Source organism: Pantherophis guttatus, chromosome 6 (assembly GCF_059756535.1).
Source record: "Pantherophis guttatus breed Tessera chromosome 6, ASM5975653v1, whole genome shotgun sequence".
Lineage (NCBI taxonomy): Eukaryota > Metazoa > Chordata > Lepidosauria > Squamata > Colubridae > Pantherophis > Pantherophis guttatus.
The window spans coordinates 38,085,555-38,103,581 of NC_142068.1; the positions used below are offsets into that span (position 1 = coordinate 38,085,555).

The 18,027-nt window shown below is 39.2% G+C and overlaps 1 protein-coding gene across 2 annotated transcripts in view; it reads left to right on the forward strand.

Moving 5' to 3' along the window:
* CROCC2 (ciliary rootlet coiled-coil, rootletin family member 2) overlaps nt 1-18,027 on the forward strand; it is a 93,753-nt gene that overhangs the window by 23,912 nt on the left and 51,814 nt on the right. For both annotated transcript variants that reach the window (XM_034439503.3, XM_034439505.3), the window contains 8 exons: nt 781-887; nt 1,473-1,670; nt 2,813-2,909; nt 3,099-3,188; nt 4,521-4,736; nt 8,431-8,630; nt 14,543-14,725; nt 15,598-15,742. In XM_034439503.3, coding sequence (XP_034295394.2) covers nt 781-887; nt 1,473-1,670; nt 2,813-2,909; nt 3,099-3,188; nt 4,521-4,736; nt 8,431-8,630; nt 14,543-14,725; nt 15,598-15,742 — 1,236 coding nt within the window. The remainder of the gene's footprint in view (nt 1-780; nt 888-1,472; nt 1,671-2,812; nt 2,910-3,098; nt 3,189-4,520; nt 4,737-8,430; nt 8,631-14,542; nt 14,726-15,597; nt 15,743-18,027) is intronic.

The following is an 18,027-nucleotide window of genomic DNA, read 5'->3' on the forward strand; positions in this document are numbered from 1 at the left end:
TGGTTCATATTTATGACAGTCGCAGTGTCCTGAGGTCATGTGATCACATTTTGCAATCTTCTGACAAGCAAAGTCAATGGGGAAACCAGTTTTTTTTTTTTTTAATTTGACTTATATGCCGCCCTTCTCCAGAGACTCAGGGCGGCTTACAGTGTGTTAAGCAATAGCCTTCATACTTTTGTATATTTATACAAAGTCAGCTTATTGCCCCCACAAACTGGGTCCTCAATTTACCTACCTTAGAAAGGATGGAAGGCTGAGCCAACCTTGAGCCTGGTGAGATTCGATCTTACTTTAATTGCAGACAGCTGGTGTTAAATTACAGAGCTCTGTCTGTTGAGCTATCCAGGCTCACTTATTAAGTTGTTTCACTTAACAACTGTGTTACTAACGTAACAACTGCAGTAATTCACTTAACAAATATGGCAACAAAAGTTGTAAAAATGGGGCAAAACTCACTTAACAAATTTCTCACTTAGCAACATAAATGTTGGGCTCAATTGTGATCATAAGTTGAGACCACCTATACTTTGCCATGTTCCCCTTTCCAGGAATTTCAGGAAAATGTAGGTAAATAATCAGTAATCCTATTATTTGCCTGTACTATATTTCCCATAGTTCATAGGTCTCACACAGAATTCTGTAGTATTGTAGAAGATTGTTTTAAAATAGTAATTATTAATAGTATGGGTGACCCCTTTAGCTATTCTCCATCAATAAAATGTTAAAAGTGATGGAATCTACTCTGTGCCAGTCATGTTTTTTCCATTATTCTTTCAGACCTATGATTCCTATCTCAGCAATGAACACAGTGGGATTCTCCTGCTATGGCGTCAAGCAGCCACACTCCGTGGGAACTTTGCAGAGCTTCGCACAACACTGGAGAGGTGAGTGTTGCTTAAATTTACCATTGCTATAAGAATGTTTCTCATTGTTCTGTTGAAAATTACCAGACAGAGGAATGCTCTGAAACATCAGATACCACTGTGCTTATGCCCTTGTGGTAGAGTCCTTTTTTTTTAAAATGGTGTCTGTTTTAAAACACCATTTTGTGTTTTAAATGTTAGTGTGTAAAAGTTAGAAAAGTTATTTCAAACTTTCAAATAATAATATATTTCAAATAATACTTTGCGACCTGATGGTTGTCCTCAAATTAGGAAACGGTTATCCTTAAATCAGATTATCTTTAATAATAGTCAAGTCAAGAAAGTTGACAACACATAGCTCTGAATGTTTCAGCATCCCTCTTTTGAGTAATATAACTGATATATCTGGAAAATATTATGATATATATTTCTAATTTAAAAAGAGAAGGACCAGGTTTCTCGGTACATTACACAAAATAAAACAATAAATCAGCAATTCAAATTATTGCCATTCACTGACATGCCATTCCTGTACCACCTGGAAATGTTAGGTAATGGTGTATATAGAATTCTGAGTGAACAAAGATATTATTCTCTCATTCCCAGGGGACTTGCTGAAGCAGGAACTGATATGGCAAGAGCTTCCCGCCGCCTCCAAACTGCCTGTCTCAATTTGGATTCCAATTTGCGCCTTTCTGAGAATAGCTCTACCTGTTTGCTAGAGAAGCAGCTTCGGGAGAAAGTCCGAGAGATGATTCAGCTACAGACTTCTTGGGATGGAGAAAAGGCAGTTCTAAACTCCAAGTGAGAAGAATACTACTGTCTCTTTGATTTCTAGATTTCTACAGATTATTAAAGGACAAGAAGATTTAAAAGGGCTGTTCTGGGATAGGCAACCTTTTGGGTCTGGGGAAGCAGCTGGAATTTTGAGAACACATTACCCTATAAAATGACTGTCTTAGTGAGTATAGTCATAAAACATCTACTTCCCAGACAATAAATTAGCCCTCCAGGATTCTCTTTCTCATCCCTGTTGAATTTTTATGGGACTCAAGGCAACTGCAAATAAATATATTAGAGGCTGGCACTTTGAAAGTCACATTCTGATTTCTTGACTTTGTTAACGAAAACAGCAAAGATTGTAATGACATCTTAAAGAATAACAGATATATTATTGAATACATTTTTTGATCATAACCATCGTATGCATCTTATTTCTATATCAAAGTACAGATGTCTGTGACTGCAAAACTCCCTTTTCAGGATTAAATTACATACATCTGATTTAGTATAGTTAGATGTATGAAAGTTTATATGATAATAAATGTCTATCTCTAGGCATCTAGTTGAGACAGAAGGCCCAATGAGGTCAGAAGAGCCAGTGGTATAAATGAGCATACTTATGTACCCTGACCTTGGGGACACAGGAAACCAGACACACGCACATACACACATGCACTAAAACATGGAATGTCCTCAGAGAACAGCATTATCAACAAGAGCCTTTCAATCTCCTATGCTCCTTGTTAATACATGCAATATATCAGGCAGAAAGTAAAAAGTAAATGTTGGAGTGCTTGTTGAAGGACTGACTTCTTAAGTTTGCACTCGTTAAGAAAGAGGGCAGAAGAGGCAACCAGGCCTATGGAAGCTATAGGCTATTTTCATTGCCTCCAATCTCTGGTTCCAGACCTTGGTCCTCTTGAGCATTTGTGTCAACAATACAAAGTTTCTTGCTGGATTTGTTTTTTTCTTATCGTTCTGTGGTCTTGGATTACGTAAGATATTGTGATCTAATCGCTTTCAGCTCTTTTTAAGATGATGTGTGAATTGGAACTTTTGTTTCTTTATAATGATCTCAAAGCTATAAATAATGTATCCTTTATGAGTTACTGATTAATCTTCCTGACTAATACATCTTCTCTGTCTGGTTTCTTGTTTTACAGGATTACTGAATTGACCACTTTGGGTGATAAGCTTAAGGAACAGAACACAAAGAAAGACAAGACAATCTCTGCCTTAAAAATGGACATTCAGAAATTGGTACGAATCTCCCCCTACCCTACTTTCTGTCATTCTGTCAAACAAAACCCCATATTTTTACCACCACGAGCATTCTCAAAAAAGGCATAATGATCACATTGAGCCACAATAGTAGATTGATTTGCCTGTTCATATTTCTGTTTTTTCCCCATGTCCATTTCTGAGCAACTGCTTGTCTTTGAACACTAGGAAGCCAGTAAAACTGGAGACTTAGAAGAAATGAAGGATCTGAAAGAGGAAACCGAATCTTTGCAACATACTTTAAAAAGCATCACAAAGGTGTGTGAAATATTAAATCATAATGTATTTTGTAGATAAAAAAAGGTTACCATCTACCTTGATGCATGGTACATATTTTATCTACATTTTTAAAAATGTAAATAAGATACCATTCATTAGAAAATTCTGTAGCACAGGCCTCACTGAAATGAATGAGAGCTATGAAAGAGTATAGTATTCTGCTGTGGAGAATAAGCATTTGGTGGCTGGTATAACATTTTCACAGATTGTGCCCTTGTGTAATAGAATTGAGTTATTTGGGTTGGTTCCTAAAAGCCATCTGGTTTTTTGGCACAAGCTTGCTTTCTGATTCCTAAATCTTAAACCAAGAAAATTGACAGCAATTATTCTATGAGAAAAAAAAGATAGATGTGAACTTTCTACCTGAACATTTCTTTTCATATAGAAGGTCCTACTATATACCTAAAACCATTCCCCTTAAATTGTAAGAATGAATTTCATCCCAACTTTTTTTCACCACTATATAGGGGGTATGGATGTTATTTGACTGACTTTAAACAAGCTTAAAGAAATGATGGGTTAAATTCCCATTTGATATCAAGTAGACAACCATGTATGTTTAGTAACGATAGTATTTTTAAATCCCAAATTTCCATGGCCTCAGATTGCACAGGCCACATATCTCCTTTGTCTCACACAAGTTGATATTGAATGAACAGAGACTATTGCTTCCTTTAGAGGATGCTCTTGAAACATTATTAAATATCCAATCAGAGACCCAAACTCACATTGCTCTTTATTTGCAGATGGGCCTCCACCTTGAGCAATATTCCTTTGCTAGCTATAATAAAATACTCTGGGGCTGAGCTAAATTAAGGATCCAAACATCTGTCCTCTTGAATGCAAAGCAGGGGGCTCTGAAGTACTGATCTGAGATCCCAACATGTTGAATAAATGTCAGTCAAGAGGCAAATATTTGAAAACAAATAGCCACCTACCTCAATATAGTTTCATGGGAAGGTTTTTGTATTATATGTTATAATTTTACAGTTGTATAAAGCTATACCATAGAGAACAATAGTTCAAAAATACTGGAAAAGTAATGGAATTGTCATCCTAATACACTGTGACCTAAGATGTGCTACCCTTATTTCTGGTTGTTAAATAAAATTATAAATTAGGGCCTGCCTTTTAAATATGTTTGTTGTTCTTCACAATGCCATCTGAATTTAACTGGGTTGAATTTAACTGAATTTGACTGAATGAGTCACTAGCACCCAACTCTGACATTCTAGGCAGTACCCATGCATCAGAATCTTTTCAATAACATTCATTTGATTAGGATTTACTTCTTCTCAACTTTCCTTTTAGTTGGCTCTTGCTGAATCAAAGAACATAGGACTTATCTCCAAAGATAATGCCAAAACTGTACCAGAAGAAGACACTCTATGGCACACTTATCCCTTGGGCTTTAGCTCACTTCAGCACCAATGGACAACTCAGTCCCGGATACATTCTCCATCCTGCCAGAATGCAGCAGTGCAAGCAGTGCAAGCCCTTATCCAAAAGTCACAACAGCGCGAGCAGGTTGGATACACTAGTACTTTTATTTTATTTATTAAGCTTTTATCTACTTCATGTCATCTAGGTCTGAACAACTAACATACCTAAATGCAATAATAAGATTAAAATAACAAAATAATACAATACAACCAACATTCTTCCTCCATATCAATTCTCAAATGTTCATAAAGTCAAGTTTTCATTCATTTCAAAAAGCCAGGAAAAGGGGGGCCCATCTGACCTCTGAGGCAGTGTTATTCCAGATAAGGGAGACAGACGGTCCAGCCCTTGTATCCTATGAGTTACAGCCCCTTGGGATATAGGTCCAGATATGATCAAGTTTAATATTAATTAATATATATTTCAAATAATATTAAATATATTTATTTAGGAGTTGTTACTTTATGGAGAATGGATCAGTTATAATTTTCCCCAACTTTGAAATGCAAGTCCTTGTAACATTTGGCTGCAAAGGCAGTTTAGACAATTTGGAATCAATCTGCAGTGCTGGATATAGAGAAAGATGTAAGTGTACTGGAGTAGAAAGAGTTTCACTTGGGGAATTCAGAAACACTTATTAATTCCAATATACATTGATTTATAGTATTTAGTATTTAGTATTTGGACTAAAATATTTGTCCCAGGATTTAGTTTTGTTTTTATAAAATTGAGAAGTTGGAGATGATATTTGGAAGTTGTAACAAAAGTTTAAGGGAAGATGTTTGTAATTCTGTGGTCCATATTTCTTTTTTTTTCCTATAAAAACCACTAGGCCACCATTCTAAATGGTGGCTTTGTTATACATAGCCAAGTGGCTGACCCTTTATTAATAAAGCTAAAATATCCTTTGGAATCAGACATTATAACTTAGAGCAGAAACCTATTTCCTTTTTATAGTAAAATTAAAAACAAAATATATTGAACAAAGTATAAGTATCACACAGACCCTCACAACAAAAAAGTTGTCAATATTCTATTTTTTCTTGTCGATCGAAAGGTCAGCAGTTCAGGGGTTCGAATCCCTAGTGCTGCGTAACGGGGTGAGCTCCCATTACTTGTCCCAGCTTCTGCCAACCTAGCAGTTTGAAAGCACAGAAAACAGCGTTCCGTGCGCCTTAGACGTCTAGTCATGCTGGCCACATGACCACGGAGATGTCTTCGGACAGCACTGGCTCTTCGGCTTTGAAAAGATGAGCACCGCCCCATAGAGTCGGGAACGACTAGCACATATGTGCGAAGGGAACCTTTACCTTTACCTTATTCTTTCCTATTTTCTCTAGGGAACTAGGGGGAGAGTTAGTTTGCCTTAGCTTATTTGTAAATTAAACAGATATTAGAAATATTCTATTAGTGCGCAATGGTCTATTTTAATATATTTTGAGTTGGCTGGGTTTATTTTCTGTCCAAAAAGTAAGGAGCATGATGCTTGTACTTCAATTAATATTTAGATTTTAGTGGCTATTGCTATCCACGCATGAATGCTGGCCATCCCAGATGGATTTTATGAATGCTGGAAAGATATACTAGATCTACAGCTGCTAATTTATATCTTCAACTATAGTGGACTGTAGTAAACAGCTGCAGGAGATAATTTCAGGTAGTAAAGCAGTGACCAGAGATCAGCACTGAACTCTTTCTGCACTTACAGCTGTTCTCCCCAGCTGCTCTTCTTCCAGGCAGGTGAAACTGAAAAGAAGTCCAAATGGAATAGGCAGAACACCTTAGGGATAGAGAAAACATTCAGCAGTCTTTACCATCTCTCTGTGAAATCTGTTCCCACTTCTCACGCATAGGAAGTTTCCTACCTTTAAACTATCCAGATTGGCTTAATTACACGCAAAGCCTCTTCCTTCCTGTTTGAACTGTCATGTCCATTTCAAACAGTTTCCATTGTGATATAGAAGTTAAGAGTGTTAGATTAAGATTTGGAAGATCACAATTCAGATTTTGCTGTAAAGTTTCTGGGTAATTTAGCCTGGGTATTGCTCTAAGCATAATGTAGCCTACCGAAGAGATTTGTGGTAAACATTAAAAAAGAAAACCCAAAAGGATAAAGCTACATATTGAACCCATCAGCAACTAGATGGGAAAGGAAATTTATGAATAATAAATTACCTTGGCATTTTTGCAAACTCTCAATTTTCCTCCTTAGACTTATTCCCAATTCCCATTCACATAGACACTCTGGAAAACCTCTCACATCCATTTTGTTGTCTTCTATGTTTCATGTATGTTGAAAGATACTTGAATAATGTCTGTTTCTTTTCATTGCTCTGTATATCTGGGAGAAAGCTATAGATCAGGAAACAATCTATGACTCCAATAAGGCAGCATACAGCCACCAACTACTTTTGGGAGGGGAAGGTCTATAGAGGCACTTTTGACTATGGAGCTAGACTTCAACAATCTCATTACCAAAAATCAGAAGAATAGTGTAGGGAGAAAAATCCAGTCCGGTTCCAATCCAGGGGAAAAAAATGTTGGACATAAATGGAAACTGGCTACAAGGAAAGAAAGTCTCTGTTTATTTGGTTTTCCAGAAACTTCAGTGACCGCAATACGTTTCTTGGGTGACTGACAAAATGGCTGAGTGAGTGGATGGATTTTTATAGGGTTCTGAGGTTTGGTGATTGAGATACTCCAGGGGGTTGTGTAATGTAGTGAGCCTTGTGTCTTTTACTATTTCAATGGTGGTGGGTTAATCCTATTATATCCTGAAGATCATGTCCTATCCTTAGAATTTGGGTTGGGGAATATAAATTCTTAATCCCATCAGCTCTAGCCTGGGGGAGTTTATGGCTGAAGGCGTTTTGTTTCTGAATATATAGTCCCAGTCTTTCTGAATGGATACCAAATCTCCATTCCAAAAGACCACTCTCTTCTGCTTGAGGCTGTTTTCCTATGGCAGAAAGACTGGGGCTGCTTTCTGCCTTTAAGAACATATTTCTCCTTTGGGGAAATATTCTATCCTGCCTCTTTTTAATATTAAGAACAAAGAATATTTTAATCTGAAGGAGGGTGGGCTGTAGTTCGTATAATAGTTTTCCACAATTTATGGGAGGGAACATACACAAAGTATAAACAAGCTGGAAGATCCCAGCCCATTTTCTATCATTGTTGCATCCTCAGTATCCCCTTTGAAATTATAAGTTCCCAAAAGATTATCCATTCCATTCTAGATAAATGCTATTTTATAAAACTTGTCATCTCTTTATTAATATGTATTCTTACCCACTTGCTTCGCTATGTTTCAGTGGAATGCAAAGTTCCTAAGAGAGGAAGTGTATCTCCAAAGTCTAGATTTCACCAATGGAAGTAATATTCTTCTTTTTACTCCTGAACTTTACTCCCTCATACAATTGATGCTAAAGAAAGAGGATGAAAGCTATTTCTCTCCCAAGAATACATGGCAAAGAAATAGCCATCATAACTCCTTTGACAGCCATTATTATCTAGCACATTGTCAGTGAGAGAAGATATAGCTCATCAGAAAGGCCAAGGGACCGATTTTGAGGCTTAAGTTTCAGTACTCGTTTTCAAGGTTTCTTTTAGAAAAACCCAGATCTATTGCTTTAAAGATTTGGCTCATTAGGATGGACGAAGATATTGATTGGAGCACTTGGTTTATCTGTTTAATATGGAGAGGTTTTCTCTCCCCTCGTGTATGCTTTGTGGCATTTGATGCGGAAATAACTTCCTGTTTGATCTCTATGAACAGGAATTGCATGTGCAATTGGAATCCTGCAGAGATATCCTGGGATCTGTCAAGAAGCAGCTTGCCGACTGCCAGCAGGAAATGAAGGCAGCTGATCAACAGCTGCAGGAACAGAAGCAGGAATGTGAAGAGCTGACAAGGGCCTTGGAGGACTACAGGCAGAAAGCACAGCATTGGAAATCCTCAGTGGAAGTTCTAGAAAGGTGAAGGTGGGAAAAAAACAGAGGCTTGGCCTATTACTGTAATCATCCCAAGGGGCTTTGACTCAGTTCTTTTGGCAGTTGCACCAGTTGTGGCCTCATAGAACTTTTTTAGTGATTTGTCACTTACAAAAACTCTTCTCGTTATGCAGATTCCCATAACTTCTGGGGAAGGACTTTGGCACAGTAACAGAGTATCTCTTTGCACACAGAAAATTCCAAATTCGCATTTCCAAACAGGACTGGAAAACTCTGCTGGAGAGCTGTTGCCAGTCATTAAATATAAACAGTATTGTACTAAATCAGAATGAGGCACATACTCCTCCACTAGAATGCTTTTTTGCAACCTTTCAGCTCTGATTTCATTGCCAAAATTCCATGATAAGCTACCAAGCAACAGCCCTTTTTGATGGGTTGCATGCTGGTAGATGTATTTCTTTCTTTCTTTCTTTCTTTCTTTTTTTTTTTGCAAAATAAAAGGTATGGTGTTTTTTTTTAAATTAAAAAAAGTCCAGTTGTGGGGGGAAAGGTCAAAAATATTGGTAATTCCCTTCTGATGACTTCTTCACATTAATTTTATGTCCCTGTAGTCCTTTGTCACTGAAAAAATACTGTAGGTTGTTAAAATGCTGCAGCTCCTAGTCACAAAAATACTGCCTGGTTCTGAGTTAGATAGAGTTGTTTTTTGACCCAGTATAAAGCACCCCTTTATGTCTGTCCAGGGCATAATTTTAATGATTGAGTTTGGTACTTACTCTTGGGAGGATAAAGAAAAGTGTACTATCAATTTTTCCATGATATTAACATGGAAGGTTCTTCTGTTCTGATGATGTGATTTCACTCTTTAACACTACTTTCTGTTGTGATCATCAGCCAAGGATGTGAACAGTGATGATTAAAGTGATGATTAAGTGCTGGCTTTGGGAATAACATACATCAGCATTTGTTGTTGCCAAAGGTTATCAAATATCTCTGCACACGACCTCAGCAATATTATATTGGTATTATTTAGCTTTGACATTTATAAAAGCATATGTATACAATTAATTTGTTCAGAGAAAGTCATTTGGCAAGGAAAGGTATCCAGTAACAGATAAAGAAGGTATTTACAGATCCTCTAAATGCAGGCATAATGGACAAATGCAACTTCCATACAAATGCATTTTATAGCTGGACAGCAATGCAAAAGACCCTCTTGTGAGTATCAGTAGGATACATCTTCAAAAAGGCCTCTACTGCAGCTCTCTACTGTTAAGATAGTATTGTAATGGTATAAAAGCACACCTAGAACTTTTAAAGGTTAATATTAATGGCTTAAATTGTTCCTCATGAGCAATATTTTACATACACAAGATGGTGAAAAAATTTATTTCTTCCATTTTACATCATTAACTTACAAAATTCATAATGCCCGTAGAGCATGGGTGTTAAACTCATCACGCTGCCCTCATGTGACGTTTCATGACATTTTCCCATCTGGCCCACAGGCTGCCATTTGACACCCCTGCCTTAGAGTGATGCCTTAGAGTTCTGCTTTGCAGAAAAATGTCTTCCCTTATCCAGCACTTCCTGGAATCGCTATATGATAAGGTGGTATCACATGATAGTTCCAGTTAGCAGTGATAGCATAGAGACCCCTATCTGCAATTAGCCTGATGATGCTATCAGGTTTTTTTTTAAAAAAAACCCTTATAGCAAAGCCAGAAGAGATCTCTGGCTCAGATGATATAGTTTTAAAAGTAAATGTAATCCTTGTTCACTCCCAGCCAGTGAAATTATTATGTTTGCAGTTTTACAACAATCCTTACAAAAATTGTCCAGTCAAAATGGACAAGTAAAGCAGATTTTTTAAAGGGATCTACCTTCCCTTAACATTTGGTGTACAGTTACAATCCATTTGAATTTAGATTGCAATATGTCATAATTCTGCCTTTAATTGAAGTTTAAATAAATGGTCTTTAATTCTTTCCATTTCAGTCACATGATGGTGAAAAATAGTTTGAATTCTCATCTGAAAGCTTGCCTGTTTTTGATATGCTTTGAACTTCAAAAAAAGTTCTAGAGAGTTATTAGAAACAGCAGTTCAAAAACAGAAGAGATAAATAGAACAGCTTTTGAGTAATAAGCATATACAAGAGTGTATACAGAAAAATAAATTTCAATTCTCCTAATGTCATGATAGAAGAGTGATCCTCAGCATTTCCCTTGGTTAGGAAGTATTGTGAAAATCAGCTGTGCTGGTTTCATCTATAACTGGGATGCCTCTGAGCCCCTTTTGCTCAATGCAGAACTGTCTGGCAGCCAATAAAATCTAATTCATACAATCACTGCATTCTCTTGTAAAGTTCTAACTCCTAGTGCTTTGGTTAAGGCACCAGACTAAAAAGTAGGAGAATGTGAGTTCTAGTCCCACCTTAGCCATCAAAGCCAGCTGGGTGACCTTGGCCAATCATTCACCCACAGCCCAACTCATGTTAGAGGGTGGTTATTGTGGGGAAAATAGGAGAGGGAAGGTGTGTTGAATATGTTGCCACCAGGGCCGGATTTTCCTATAGGCTAACTAGGCTTCAGCCTAGGGCCTCAAGATCAAGAGGGGCCTACATTCAAATTGTTAGCAAAATTAAAATTACACTTTCACTATAGGTGAAAGGGCCTCATAAGTGGAATAGCCTAGGGCCTCTTTTCATGTAAATCCGGCCCTGGTTGCCACCCTGAGTTATTTGTAAAAATAATAAAGGTGGGATACAAATAAATAATAAAATAAATACCATTTCTGCCCCATTCCCCCTTGGGAAAGAAAAGTCCTCTCAGCCTCTGGGGACTGCCATCAAATTGTTCCTGGCCTTATTTTCAGGACCAGCTGATATCAATAGAGAGTCAGATTTCTCTAGAGGGCATTTTTGCATCACTACATACATTTATCCAAACAACAAGAAGGACCTAAGAAATTGTTATTGGACCCAAATTCCCATTATTGCCAGTTAGCAGTGCTGTTTAATCCATGGTTGACCCAGATCATAAATAGCTTTCCAGCCAGAAACCTGAGAAGGCAGTGTGCAGAATAAGGACTTGCCTGACCTCCATTCTTTACTGTAATGCAGTGGTTCTCAACCTTCCTAATGTCGCAACCCTTTAATACAGTTCCTCATGTTGTGGTGACCCCCAACCATAAAATTATTCCTAAGACCATTGAAAATATGTGTTTTCCGATGGTCTTAGGCGCCCCCTGTGAAAGGGTCGTTCGACCCCCAAAGGGGTCGCGACCCACAGGTTGTAATGCAAAAGCAAAATGTTTACCGCTGTCATCATGACCATGGGTTTTTTAAAAAGAAGAAGTTTAAAGGAATTCTTTTGAGGCTTATGTTAAATGAAATGTACCTTGATTTATTTGATTGTGTCAGTGTATTGTAAATATATGTTGGACTCTCAGAATACCGTATACCCAGTTAGTCTACTATGAGTTCATCTCAAATCCTGCCTCCCCATTTCATGTAGCATTATAAACACTAGAAATTGAACAGAGATAACACAGCCTATCTCTTTAATGGTTTAGGTTTAGGTTTTATTAAATTTGTATACCGCCCTACTCCTGAAGGACTCAGGGCGGTGAACAGGCACAAGATAAAATACAGAAATACAAAAGTTAAAAACAATTTAAAACCAAATTAAATAATATTTATTTTATTTATTTATTTATTTTATTAAATTTGTATACCGCCCTACTCCCGAAGGACTCAGGGCGGTGAACAGCCATGAAATAAAACATATAAATACAAAATTTAAAATAGAAATAAAACAAGTTAGATAAATTTGGCTGAACCATATTTAAAACCCCAATAATTTAAAACCAAATTTAAAATTCCCATTTAAAAGAGGAGAAGTTTAGGTCAGGCCGGCTTGCTGGAATAGGAACGTCTTCAGCGTGCGACGGAAGGTACGCAGATCCGGAATCCTCCGTATCTCGGGGGGGAGCTCGTTCCAGATAGTAGGTGCCCCCACAGAGAAGGCTCTCCCCCTGGGGGCCGCCAGTCGACATTGTTTGGCCGACGGCACCCGGAGGAGCCCCTCTCTATGGGAGCGTACTGGTCGGTGGGAGGCTGTTGGTGGTAGCAGGCGGTCCCCTAGATAACCAGGTCCTAAGCCATGGAGTGCTCTAAAGGTGATGACCAAAACCTTGAAGCGCACTCGGAAGACCACCGGGAGCCAGTGCAGCTCGCGCAGGAGAGGCGTTACATGGGAGCGCCACGTCGCTCCCATCACCACCCGCGCGGCCGCACTCTGCGCCAGTTGGAGCCTCCGAGTGCTCCTCAAGGGGAGCCCCATGTAGAGAGCGCTACAATAGTCCAGACAGGAGGTGACGAGGGCATGAGTGACCGTGCGTAACGAGTCCCGATCCAGAAAGGGACGCAACTGGCGAATCAGGCGAACCTGATGAAAAATCCTCCCGGTCACGGCCGTCAAGTGCTCTTCTAAAGACAGCCGTGAATCCAGGAGGACACCCAAGTTGCGAGCCCTCTCCGTGGGGGCCAATGCTTCGCCCCCAATAGTCAGCGATGGCACCAGCTGACTATATCGGGATGTCGGAAACCACAGCCACTCGGTCTTGGATGGGTTGAGTCTGAGCCTGTTTCTCCCCATCCAGATCCGTACGGCCTCCAGGCACCGGGACATCACTTCAAGGGCATCGTTGGGGTGGTCTGGGGTGGAGATGTACAGCTGGGTGTCATCAGTGTACTGATGGTACTCCACCCCGAAACCACGGATGATCTCGCCCAGCGGCTTCACATAAATGTTGAACAAAAGGGGCGAGAGGACCGATCCTTGTGGCACCCCACATATAAGGGGCCTCGGGGTCGACCTCTGCCCCCCTGTCAACACAGACTGCAACCGGTCGGAGAGAAAGGAGGAGAACCACCGTAATACAGTGCCTCCCACCCTCAACCCTTCCAACCGGTGCAGCATGATACCATGGTCGATGGTATCAAAAGCCGCTGAGAGATCTAATAGGACCAGGATAGAGGAACAACCTCTGTCCGGAGCCCTCCAGAGATCATCCACCAACGCGACCAATGCCGTTTCCGTGCTGTACCCAGGCCTGAAGCCCGACTGGAACGGATCTAGATACGTCGTTTCATCCAGGTACCGGGGAAACTGTCGTGCCACCACACTCTCAACAACCTTCGCAACAAAGCGAAGGTTGGAGACTGGACGATAATTAGCCAATATTGCCGGGTCCAGGGAAGGCTTCTTGAGGAGAGGTCTCACCACCGCCTCTTTCAAGGCGGCGGGAAAGACACCCTCACTCAATGAAGCATTTATAATCCCCTGGAGCCAGCCTCGCGTCACCTCCCGGGAAGCCAGCACTAACCAGGAGGGGCACGGGTCCAACAAACATGAATATTGGCCCACGACAATTAAAATCCCAATAAATTTAAAACAAATTAAAATTTCAATTTAAAATTTAAAAGAAAGGGGAGAAAAATTAGGCCAGGCCGGCTTGCTGGAATAATGCAGGTAATGAAAGCCAAGCCATGCTTCTTTGAAAAGTGGCCCAACAAAACTTGATTTCTAGTGAAGGCAGTAAAAAATTGCAGAATCTTCTCATCACCCAGTGATTTCCCCTTCCAGTTTGTCCCACACATTTCTTCCAACAAGTATTTCAAATGTATGACTTTTATAACTGGACAAAAAGCATAGGGGTAGGTAGTTGGAAAGGAAGAATTTTGATGAGGGGTGGTGGTGAATCTGTTCCTTCTACATTTTCTGATAGAAAATAAATTATTCATCCAAGCCCTATTTTGCAAAGAAGCAACTGGCCTTTAGAGGTATGCAATGATAGTTCCACCCTGACAAGCATGCCCATGTCTGAATGATCCTGGCCCAAAATTGTTCATATTTTTTTCCTCATTTCTCAGAGAGAAGGAGACCTTGGAGATAGCAGTCGAAAGCCAGACTCAACAACTTGATGCCTCCCATTTGGAGGTAGAGCGCCTGAAATCGATGAATGGAGAGCTACAGAAACAGCGAAAACTCCTTGAAGAGCAAAAAGAAGATGTGATTAAGGAAAGGGAGAGGACAAGAAAGCAATTGGAGCGGGGGTGAGATGCCACAGTTGTGTCTCTAGGACTGTGTAATGAAAGAGGAATAAGCCAAGAGAATATTGGTAGGCAGCAGTTACTAGAAGACAGCTGAGACATTCCATTATGTGGGTGGGAAAATAATCTGTGAAGAACAGGTCCTTTTCACTCAGTGGAAGCCCCAGACTCTTTAAGAAAGTCCCATCAAATTGCTACATTTTAGGGCTAGTTAATTCAGATTTTTAAAAAATAACTAAAGATAGAAAAATTGGAGATTCAGTAGGCAAAGAAAAATTTCTTATTTATGCAACAATTGTGGAATTGGATGCTGCAATATATGAAGACAATCATTTTAGATTTCTTAAAAAAGTAGATATTTATGAAGAACACAGTCAACAATAAGCTTAGATATGACTACAATTAATTGTTATTCCACAATCAGAGACGGTACAACTTTAATAGTTGTTACTGGAGAAAAACAATAAGAATATCTATTTGTCCTTATGTCTGATTGGAATCCTTTCCAGAGTCATGGTTGCCTAAGATTTAAAATAGAATGCTGGAGTGGGGTGTTCTAACAGATCTCATTATTGGAATCTTGTGACTACATCTGTATTCCTTGCTAAATGTAAGGATAGTACAAATAGTTTTGGCATCTTTTGGTCAATATGCCAAAATCCATTCTCCTCACAGACATTTTCATCCTGTTTTATGCAAGTTAGGATCTCTAATCCAGAGACTACCATGCAAGTCAATATACATATTCTCCAACTCAGATTCAGAGTTCAAACATGGTACCTCCACGCATTCAGGAAATATCAACAATGTGTTCAGCATAATCTGCTATGGTTAGTTAAACTGTAAAGTCTAATTAGACTTTTCTCTTTCCATAGGCAAAGGTCTCTGGAGCAACTTGAGGAAAAAATGTCAGTCCTGAAGAAAGAGCTAGTGAATGTGAAGGAATCTTTAAACCAGGCCATGCTGGAAAAAGATGTACTGGACAGTGCAAAGGAAGGCTTGAGCAAAGCACTTTCCAAAGTAAGGATTGCTTATTGATGTGTTTTTGCATGCCATTGGGCTCTTTTTCCCATCTCTTGCTCTGACTGTGGAGATGTCTTCACATTCAGTTCAGAAGTAGTCCTCCTGCAACATTTCACACTGTCACATTATCTTGCTTTTCTAAGAAATATTTTATGGAGGATTTCTTATTTATTTACTTATTTATTTATTTATTTATTTGTCAAACATAAGATAGCAGATATAGGTATAAACATAAACATAAACAAAGGAAGTAAGTACAGATAAATGGGGACAGTAGGACAAGGACAGTAGGCACGCTGGTGTGCTTATGCACGCCCCCTTTACGGACCTCTTAGGAATGGGGTGAGGTCCACGGTAGACAGTTTGAGGTTGAAGCTGTGAGGGTTTGAGGCTGTAGCAGCGGAGTCAGATAGAGCATTCCAGGCGTTGACCACTCTGTTGCTGAAGTCGTATTTTCTGCAATCGAGTTTGGAGCGGTTTACCTTGAGTTTGTATTGATTGTGTGCCCGTGTATTATTGTGGTTGAAGCTGAAGAAGTCATTGACAGGTAAGACATTGTAGCAGACAATTTTGTGTACTATGCTTAGATTGGATTGCAGGCAGCACAGTTCCAGATTGTCCAAGCCCAGAATTTCAAGCCTGGTAGCATAAGGGATTCTATTGTGAGTAGAGGAGTGGAGTACTCTTCTCATGAAATACTTCTGGACCTGCTCAATCGTGTTAATGTCCAATATACAGTGTGGATTCCAGGCGGATGAGCTGTATTGAAGAATTGGTCTAGCAAAGGTTTTGTATGTCCTAGTTCACAGTACAATGTTACCGGAGAAGAAGCTTCACAAGATTAGGTTAACAATTCTTAATACTTTTTAGCAATGCTGTTAAAGTGAGCTCTGGGGCTTAGATCGTTTGAGATAAGTACTCCTAGGTCCTTGACAGAGTGAGGATCATCTACGAGATCGTTTCTGCTCAACTTGTATTTGGTGTTCTGATTTTTTTTTGCCAATGTGCAGGACAGAGCATTTATTAGTTGAGATTTGGAGTTGCCAAATGTGCGACCATTCATTGACCATAGTCAATGTCGCTTTGTAGGGCAGCAGCATTGTTAGTGGTGTTAAATAATTTTATGTCATCAGCGAAGAGGACACAGCTGCTTTTAATATGATCACATAGGTCATTGATGTAAAGTAGAAACAGTGTGGGTCCTAAAACACTGTCTTGGGGGACACCGCTGTTAACAGGTGCCGGATTTGATTGGGCCCTCCCTATTTTGACTATTTGTTGCCTGTTGGACAGGAACATGGCTATCCAATTGTGCAGGGATCCGGAGATGCCGTAAGAACTTAATTTCAACAATAGTTTGTCATGCGCCACTGAGTCAAAGGCTTTACAGAAGTCTATGTAAATTGCATCTATTGCTTTACCCTGTTAAAGATGTGTGATCCAAATGTTTCTACAGTTGTAGGAGTTGCAGATTACAGGACAATTTTTTTCTAAAACCAAACTGCTTATTAGATAGTGGAGAGTGATGGATTGGTTTATAATTGATTCCATAACTTTACAGGTGATGCAACACAGTGAAATTGGTCTGTAATTATCTACTAGACCAGGGTCTCCCTTTTTAAAGATAGGTATAATCGTGGCTAATGACCATCGGTTGGGCAATGAGCTGGTTCTGAAGGATACCTCATAGATTGTGCATAGAGGTCAGCTAGGGCAGTGGCAAGCTTTTTCAAAAAGTAGGCACATAATTCTCAGGGCTAGTAGATAGAGATGGCTTTAGGTTACATAGTGCCATTTCAACAATATCTGCTGTTATCTATTCTATGTAAAACCTTTAAGAAGTGTTAAGTACTTCTTTATTTTACCAATTTTTGCTTGCAGAGACATAAAAAGATGTTGACACCAGCTAAGTAAACAAAAATAAATATTGACCTTAATTCTGTAGATTCGTATTGTACTTGAACCTGACCTTGAACCATTACTGCCCAGCTGAATGCTGACACCTTAGCCAGTCTACACTAATATATAAACTTTGTCCCTGGAAAAGGTATATTTGACTAGGGTGATTTGTACCTTAACTCCTATTTTTGTAAGCCACTTGGAGTTGAACTGTTTGAATCAGCATAGAAGCCTAAATAATTGGCCATTTGGGGTGGGAGTTCCAAATGGAAACCATCAATCAATCAATCAATCAATCAATTTATTATTACAGTCTTAGACCAGAGACCAGAACAAATAAAAATGCTCAGGTAAATATACAATTAAAAATTCTAGTATAAAAT